The sequence below is a fragment of the Cucurbita moschata genome, unplaced genomic scaffold (assembly GCF_002738365.1).
Source record: "Cucurbita moschata cultivar Rifu unplaced genomic scaffold, Cmos_1.0 Cmo_Scf00008, whole genome shotgun sequence".
In the NCBI taxonomy this organism is placed as follows: domain Eukaryota; kingdom Viridiplantae; phylum Streptophyta; class Magnoliopsida; order Cucurbitales; family Cucurbitaceae; genus Cucurbita; species Cucurbita moschata.
The window spans coordinates 4,334,153-4,342,638 of record NW_019268524.1 but is presented as its reverse complement, the minus strand read 5'-3'; the positions used below and the strand labels follow the sequence as shown (position 1 = coordinate 4,342,638).

The following is an 8,486-nucleotide window of genomic DNA, read 5'->3' as shown; positions in this document are numbered from 1 at the left end:
TATATATATATATATATATATATATATATATATACATATATAATATTTTCTTTTTTTCCTTCTTTCTTTCCCGGGTCGTTACACATTGTCATGCTCCAATACTAATACTGATACTCAATGATTCTGATACAAGGCTAAAGTATTGGATTCTCCACTATATTTTAACAATGATATTCAAAAACTCGATCTTGATGACTACTAAACCAACCATTAGTAGTTGAGGAAGAATATAGCTTTTCTGTAACGGTCCAAACCCACCGCTAGTAGATATTGTACTATTTGGGCTTTTTTTTTCGGGCTTTCCCTCAAGGTTTTAAAAACACGTCTGCTAGGGAGAGATTTCCACACACTTATGAAGAGTGTTTTGTTCTCCTCCCCAACTGATGTGGGATCTCACAATCATTGAGGAGTCCCACATCGATTGGAGAAGAGAATGAGTGACAGCGAGGACGCTGGGTCCTCAAAGGGGGTGGACTGTGAGATCCCACGTCCTAAATCGATTGGAGAAGGGAATGAGTGCCAACGAGGACATTGAGCCCTGAAAGGGGGTGGATTGTGAGATCTCACATCAGTTGGGAGAAGAATGAAACATTTTTTATAAGGGCGTGAAAACCTCTTTTAAAACCTTGAGAGGAAGCTCGGAAGGGAAAGTCTAAAGAGGACAATATCTACTAGCGGTGAACTTGGGTTGTTTACATTTTCACTTCAAAGACCATAGCCCTAAACTCATGTGATTTGAGATTGGTTTTGATGAACAGGAGCAACCAGAAACACAACTACAGAAAACTGGAGTCTAAAAGAATGTGATATAGATATTGAAAGAAGAAAATTACTGCATAGCAGTTCCAGGCTGTTCCGACATAGAGACATAGACAATCATTCCGACATGACAGTAGTCAGATGTCGAACTTTGTAGTACAAGTTCCAATGACCATAAAGTATGTGGCAGAGCTACAATTATCAGGCACAAAATGCAAAGTTCTTATGAAAAAAGACGAGTTTTACTGTATCTCACTTTCTACAATTGATATCATTCTACCAAACAGTGGGAGCCTGTAAGATTTCGAGTGGTTGAAGGTGGAATGTGACTTTGTCCAAGTGTCCAAGGGCCAAAGGATATAGTTGGGAGTAATAGCAAAAGTCCACAAGTTTCTGTAACACGAGAGAAAATGCAACCGTAGTACATATTGTCCGCTTTGACCCGTTACGTATCTTGCCGTCAACCTCACGGTTTTTAGAACGCCTGCTAGAGAGAGGTTTCTACACTCTTATAATGAATGTTTCGTTCCCCTCTCCAACTAACGTGGGATCTCACAATCCACCCCCTTTGGGGACCAGCGTCTTTGGGCATACCCCATGGAACCTGGCTCTGATACCATTTGTAATAGTCCAAGTCCATCATCCGCTTTGGCCCGTTACGTATCGTTGTCAGCCTCATGGTTTTTAAAACACATATGCAAGGGAGAGGTTTCCACACTCTTATAAGGAATGTTTCGTTGCCCTCTTCAACCGATGTGGGATCTCACAATCCACCCCTCTTGGGGGCCTAGTGTTCTCGCTAGCACACCGCCCGGTATCTAGCTCTCATACCATTTGTAACAGTCCAAGCCCACCGCCAACAAAATTGTCCGCTTTGGCCTGTTACGAATCGTCATCAGCCTCACGATTTTAACGCACGTCTGCTAGGGAGAGGTTTCCACACCTTTATAAAAAATGTTTCTGTAACGCCCGCTCATCGCCAACGCGATTAACAGGAGTTACTATCGACAATATTAAGAGACTCTGATACCCAATCATAAAATTTAAAAATATTTCTGAAAACATCCAGTAAAGTATTTCTATAAAAGAAAAAAAACAGTACTTTACAAAAAACTTAAAACGACTAAGGTAAATTCTTGACAACGGAAACATAATTACAGAACAGACCCAGACATGGATTCCCAGTAGTCCCTAGCCCGCTGGTCTCGTCCTCGGCTGACCTGCAGCATCTACATCTGGAAAGAAAAGTTATAATAATTCTGATGAGTAATTAGATTACTCAGTAAGTAGCTAGTTTATCATTCACAGGTTCATAACTAATCTTTCCAGGTGTTTTTACGTTTTATTCATCACTGACTCCTAGTTCTCTTACTAGGGTCATCTGTTCGTTAATGAGGTATCTCAGCTACCTCCAGCTAGGTTACTGACTCTCCCTCGATATGCTTATCTAGAATTTTCGGACTCGTATGTAAGACTCGCTCTCGGTCAAATACGGCCCGTCTACTAATTGCTCTGGCGGCCTGTTTATCTCATATACCAACGGTCAGGAGTACTCATGCTCCCTGACTTAGCACACAGCGCGTTGGCCAGAAACTCCGCGGGAATTAGTAGACTATCATACTCAGTAAATAAGCCATAGCTCAACCACCAATAAGCATATCTAGAATCATAACCTTTCCATTAACATGCATAACAGACTCACAATTACTGCATGCTTCCATACATATATCATGATCAACACGTAGAACATTCTGAAAATCATTTATATCACGCTTACATCACAGGCAAGCAGTCACAATATACGATAACACTAAATATCATCAAAGTTCATCATAACTTATTAAGCTCTTAATCAGGTAAACAACATACTCACATGTTGTAAAACAAGTTAAGAACGAGTTCAAAGGTCGATACGCTACTTACTTGGTTTCGAACCCCTTTTTCCTCCTTGAATGTACGTTTAATAGTACTTCAACACAATTCCTTCCTATTAGACCTATATTTTATCAATTTCAACATAAATATAGATCAATTTTGATAGGACAGGTCAAAAGGAGTCGAACGGGACAAACCGGGAGCCAAAATACCTTCTCACGCGCCCTCACGCGCCAATGCAAGGTCGGAGGTTTGCTTTCTCACGCGCCGATCCGCGCACAGTCGCACCTCCACTCGCAGCCTTCCCACGCGCCTCGCGTGTCCTTCACGCGCTCGTCTTCAACCTCTCCTCCCTGAAATTTTTCCCAATCTTTTCCTTTAATACCCGTTATGTCCCGAAGCAAAAATTCCATTTCTACAGCTCGAATTTCATTCCGATTTCTTCTACAACTTTATAGATCTTCTAACTACGGTTCTAACCAGCCTTATCTCATAACTTATTATGCAGTATAACTCAAGATATCGAGATTTAAAGGTTCGGTGATGTGGGTTTTTTCGTTACCTTCGAATTACCGTCCGCTTCAGCTCGGGGCCGTATCCTTTCCTCAAAAGATTCCTCAGCAACAACCCCTCTTCCTTTACCCTCGATTGATGTCCAATTTTAAGCAACCAAAACTCGAATTCTTCAAAAATTTCTTCCTCTGTTTTCTGGGTTTCTCTCCATCTCCATACTTCGTTTTTCTTCTCTTTTTAAAGCCTAATCAGGCTCTAATACGCTACCACCTCCCCTAATCACCCACTCATCCCTCNTTTTTTTTTTTTTTTTTTTTTTTAATTTAATTAATTAATTAATTAATTATTTATTTATTTATTTATTATTATTATTATTATCATTATTATTAAACACACAACACATACACACAAAATACATTTTATAATTATTTTAGGTTATTACAGTTTCGTTCTCCTCTCTAACCGATGTGGGATCTCACATAAAAGGTCAAACAGATCTTTCACAAACAGATAAAGAAACAGGACAGCTTTGTTAACACCAGAGATATATATATATATATATATATATATAAATAAATTAGTTTCAACACCATAGGTTCAGTCCAGAAGATAGCACCAATATGTACAAAATTTCTAGCAACTCGTTTATTTTGGTAACTCATACCTGGCGTTATGCACTTCAAGAGATGAAGTGATGAATCATAATCTTGAGTATTGTTTACAGACTAGCTTCCTCTTCATCTCCAGCATATAGGGTTCAGATTCACCTCTTCCTGGAACAATTCTGATTTCAGAGATTCAAGTGAATTACCTGTTTCATTTACAAGAGCTCCCACTCAGAATCAGATGCATAACTAGTCGATACGTTCTTCGTGTCCAACTTCTGCGAACCGTCTGTACCGAATTCCAGATCAATATCTTCAAACCAGATTGCTAGCTGTTCATACTCCTTTGCCAACCTCTTTTTGGAACTGAAAGCCTCCTGGATTCTCTTCTATTTTTCAGAAAGTAAAGAACAATAGATCAGAAACTAAACATAGAATCTTTAGCACTTTTGGTCATTTATGGAAAGGCAAAGAAAAGAATGAACAGATAAAAATGATGGTATTTCAAAGTGAATATTGTTTGAGGAGGCTCGTGTGTGTAGCTTTAAATGAGGGAACGAGACCTTGTACGAACGGAGCTTTTGCGTTCTGCGAGAGATAGCATGGAAAGCTTTATAGTCGACGCTGTCACACTCGTCTTTAACGGTCACCGGATGTCCCAAATCCACTGTTTCCAATTCCGCATCCAAAATAGAGCATCTGGAATTGTTTGGACGACCTGAGAAAAGATTTTAAGATCATTGTTAAACTCGGAAAAGAAGGGGAGGGGATAAAAGCTTTTCTCTGATTTTTGTGTCGTTGCTTCGAGGAAAATAAAATGAATCATAACAATTATAGATAACAGAAATGAATTGAAAGAATAGTACATAACGAGCTACGGGGCGTGCCTACTTCAGTCGAGAGACTTAGATCCCTAGAACTAGTCGATTTCGAAAATGCAACCTGGCTAGTGGTATGGAGCTTAGTATGAAATGCACTTTCATTGGCTCTTGAAGCATGGGTCCCTGTTGAGTCATGAATTGTTTAAGAAAATCAGAAGAAAACACAAATACTCCTCATAGGTTGAAAGATAAGAGTACAAACCAAGTGAATCCATAAGTGATAAGGAACCGCTGGAGGAGACAAACTTCATCTCCAAAGCCTTGTTTTCGATGGATGCACGAACGACCCCTTCAAAACACGGACGAGATTCATATTCAATAGATGCACGCTGATCAGCCGGTTCTTCAGGAAAAAAAGTACAATTAGAAAAGTTTTGAAGGGATTTCAAAGAGGAGACTGGCCTCGTCTCCTCTACAGTTTCCCCACGAGTTAAAACATATGACACGAGTTCAGAAGAAGTAGCGTCTGGAGCATTAGAACGACCAGTTCCATTTTCCAAGTTCTTGGGAGTTGTCTCCAACTTTGGTGAGAAGTGAACTAAATTATTTACCAAGATGCTAGAAGCTTGAGTAACGTTATGAGCGGATTCAACATCTGTACCGTGAATCGAAGTTACCGGTGGACCTCTAGTTGAGGTCACAATATCCTCTTCACATTCATTATCAATTCTGCCTGGCTTCAAAAGCAAATTAGAATCATCAGCTTCTTTACTAACGAAGTTTCTCTCACTCCGTTCATGGCTAAGACGGTCGTTGTTCAAATCATTAGTAGTATTAGGCTCGATAATGACACCCTTCTTTAAAACCTCATCTGAGTTTTCATCTGACAAGTCGTTGCTGTTCTTCCCGGAGAGTCTGGATGATTCCAAAGGTGGATGAGAATTATCCGAAATAAGAATTTCTTCTCCGTTTGTAACGTTAACTTGACACGATGTACAATCAGCTATATGCTTCAAAGGATCACTAGCATCGAACTCCATGGCAGTATCCTCTTCAGACTTCTTGCTTGCATCTTTATCTGTTAAAACCTCATCATTAGTCCCTACTAAACATACATCGTCCTCCAATTGCATATCAGAGTCATCACGAACCGAAGAAGCTCGTTTATTCGTATCATTAGTTTCACTAATATTACTCGGTGAGTGACTCGAAGGAATACTAAGAGAATGATTAGGAACTTCGGCAACTTCTTCATCTACAAACGTAGCTTTACAAGACACTCGACTGCAGTTATCTAGCTGATCAGTACTACCACGACCCACAGACGATTTATTAACATCATTATTTGCATCTTTTCCATATGCATTTACTGGAACATGTCCCCTCTGAGCCGCTTCTTTCGCTTCATATTTCACGGAATCCTCTACACGGGGAAGTAGACCTTGAACAACACCAGAGTATAATTTCTTCACATTTTCACTTGCTGAACTAACCTGATTTTCGACATACTTAACCGTATCCTGTGCATAAGATCGGTTTAACAGATTATACTTACTAAACAAAAGAAGGAAGCAAAACTCAGTGAAAAATTACTACATTGCATGAACATTGAGCCACACACACAATCAACCCAATAAGAAAGTCACCATATGAGCTGTTTTGTCAAAATATTGAATCACTGAACTTAAAGAGTATAAGAAATGGGGATACCTGGTTCATAATATTATCCATTTCCTGGCAGGCTGCTTCAAATTTCTGGAACATGTTTCCAACCCACATATTAGCTTTATATCTAAAATCCATTTTTGTTCACCTGCAAGATTCATAATCCTTAAATCCCAAGAAACAGGACAGCTACCTCATTTCTCCCCAACTCTGCAAATATTTTGTCAATCATCATTCATAACAGCCGTAACATATCCTCCTTTCTCCACAGTGCCAGTACTGATTTCCAATTCTTTTATCCTCTTATTAATGTAATTAAACCCACTTAAACATGTTGAATAAGATTTAAAGCAAAAAAGAGATCCTCCGAGACATTGGAGACATGAAAAAACCAGAATTCTCGGTTTTGATCAGCAGAATTACGTTGTTTTTCCAAAATTCAACAACCGCAGCGCTTAAAAAAGTATAAGAATTGAATTTTGACGCAACATTCACGCAAACTGAGTGTGGGAATCAAAAGGGGTTGGCGATCAAGAGTAGCAGAAAAAGAAAAGGTAATAAGAAAGGAACCTGAGCAGCCCGTCGAGGTCAGTCCATCATCGTTGGAAAGCTGCTCTTCCTCCTCGGCAGCCGCAGAAACAGGGTTTTAGCTTCTATTTTTTTTCAATGGCAGAGAGAAAGAATATCACAGGAGGTTTTAACTTTTGAAGTTTGCTTATCATATTCAGATCAAGTCAAAACTTACAACTACTTACTTCAAAGAAAAAAAAAATATATATATATATATATATATATATATATATATTTAAAAGAATTTGATTTGGATTTGTTTGATTTGAATTTTTAATGTGTTAATGGTTAAATTGTTGGCTTTTAACATGATTCTATTAAATAACTTAATCTTAAATGGTTTTAAATTCATGATTTTTTTAATTAAATAACATATTTAACATTGTTTTATATTAAATATGTTTACATTTTTTTAGAACATTGAACAAATATAAATTTTCTGGGGTCGAGTTCCCACGGAATTTCTTCTCCATCTTATTAAAAAAATTTACTGCAAAATATTAATTTAAAATATTTTTTTAATGGTTCATTTTACAGTATAATCTTAAAAATAATTTCTAAAAACTCAATTTTAATATTACAATGTCACATTCTACATATATAGTAAGCAGGGTAACAGAATGTGAATATATTTCTGTCACCCTCCCTATTTAGCTAGCAAAAAAAAACATCTCTGCATGTTCCCTTCCTCTTTTTTTTTAGATCTCTCTATTGTAGACATGAGAATCCATGCTCGATCGCAAGCTGCAGCACGGTTGTCGTGTAGATTGTTCACCCTCTTTGTGAAAATCAATATTGCTATCACTTGCCTTCCCAAGGAGTATCGCCATGAGGCCTTGCAACAGCTCGAGCTTCATTGTCACTCGCACATAGTCAAGCCAAATGTAGGGTAGCCATACAGGCACAGGTTGCAGGACAAATACAGCCACATAGAGAAGTTATTATAAACCTGCGGACGTGATAATGTCTTCCTCAAGCTAAACTTTCCACTACAAGCTTCCAGTGTAAATATGTCACACCAATTTAGAAAGCCCAATTCAGAAATCAAAAGGTGGTGTCGTACATAATGCAATTTACCCATCACAAAGCAAAGCCAAGAGGCTTCCATTTCTCTGTAATCTATTAGCAGTAGAAACTCCATACTTTGTGCAACTAGGTGACTACAATAAGGCAAAAGTCAAGTCTCACAATAAGCAAATAGCCTGATGTCTTCCAATAACCCCCAGAATTCAAGGCAGCAACCAACGTGACAAAATTATAAAAATGGTCCTCTATGCTTGCATTTAATCTCATCAAATTGCCCAAATACATATATAATTTAATTCACTGAAAACCACAAATACAAAATCTAATGTTTGGTTCAAAAGTATTAAATCATCAATAGATGCATCCAAGACCAAATGAGTTTGCATGCAGCACAGAAACACAGTCCTAACACCAACGAAAAAAAATAACAACCAACAAAGGAACTGCAAGAACGGACCCTGCCACAGTATCCTTCTTCTAATCACGAGTACAATTACAAAGAGAGATGGAATACTAAATTCGTTACATGTGCAATAGGCAAGCCTCTCTTCAACAGGTAGCAGACATACCAAACCATAAGAGCATTAACCACTTCCCAATTCTCAAAATTTGTAGAGAGAGCTTTAGCCCAACAAGGGGGGGGGGGGGGGGG

At 38.4% G+C, this 8,486-nt stretch overlaps 2 protein-coding genes and 1 long non-coding RNA gene across 9 annotated transcripts in view; all 3 read right to left on the bottom strand.

The window, feature by feature from the left end:
* Window positions 1–2,667: 2,667 nt before the first annotated feature.
* On the bottom strand, window positions 2,668–3,303 carry LOC111446009. Its single transcript, XR_002710982.1, has 3 exons — window positions 3,197–3,303; window positions 2,847–2,987; window positions 2,668–2,755 (listed from the first exon to the last, which is right to left on the bottom strand). It is a non-coding gene; the product is annotated as an uncharacterized LOC111446009 (long non-coding RNA).
* A 465-nt stretch (window positions 3,304–3,768) lies between these two features.
* LOC111446004 lies at window positions 3,769–6,948 on the bottom strand. Of its 6 annotated transcripts, none has more exons than XM_023084605.1 (6): window positions 6,809–6,948; window positions 6,284–6,448; window positions 4,836–6,093; window positions 4,619–4,756; window positions 4,316–4,470; window positions 3,769–4,141 (listed from the first exon to the last, which is right to left on the bottom strand). In XM_023084605.1, exons 2-6 carry the CDS (start codon window positions 6,374–6,376, stop codon window positions 3,968–3,970), a joined length of 1,818 nt encoding a protein of 605 aa, XP_022940373.1. In that variant the 5' UTR covers window positions 6,377–6,448; window positions 6,809–6,948; the 3' UTR covers window positions 3,769–3,967. The 6 variants fall into 6 exon arrangements, with proteins under 6 accessions (XP_022940373.1, XP_022940372.1, XP_022940374.1 ...); XM_023084604.1 differs by having other exon boundaries at window positions 6,284–6,386; XM_023084606.1 differs by having other exon boundaries at window positions 4,640–4,756; window positions 6,284–6,386.
* A 404-nt stretch (window positions 6,949–7,352) lies between these two features.
* LOC111446005 (UBP1-associated protein 2C-like) overlaps window positions 7,353–8,486 on the bottom strand; it is a 7,114-nt gene continuing 5,980 nt past the window's right edge. The window contains exon 2 of one of the 2 annotated variants that reach the window (XM_023084612.1): window positions 7,353–7,757. The gene's annotated coding sequence lies outside the window, so the exon portion shown is untranslated. Of the gene's footprint in view, window positions 7,758–7,796; window positions 7,969–8,486 lie in introns of those variants that run through there. The other variant, XM_023084613.1, reaches the window with a different exon arrangement.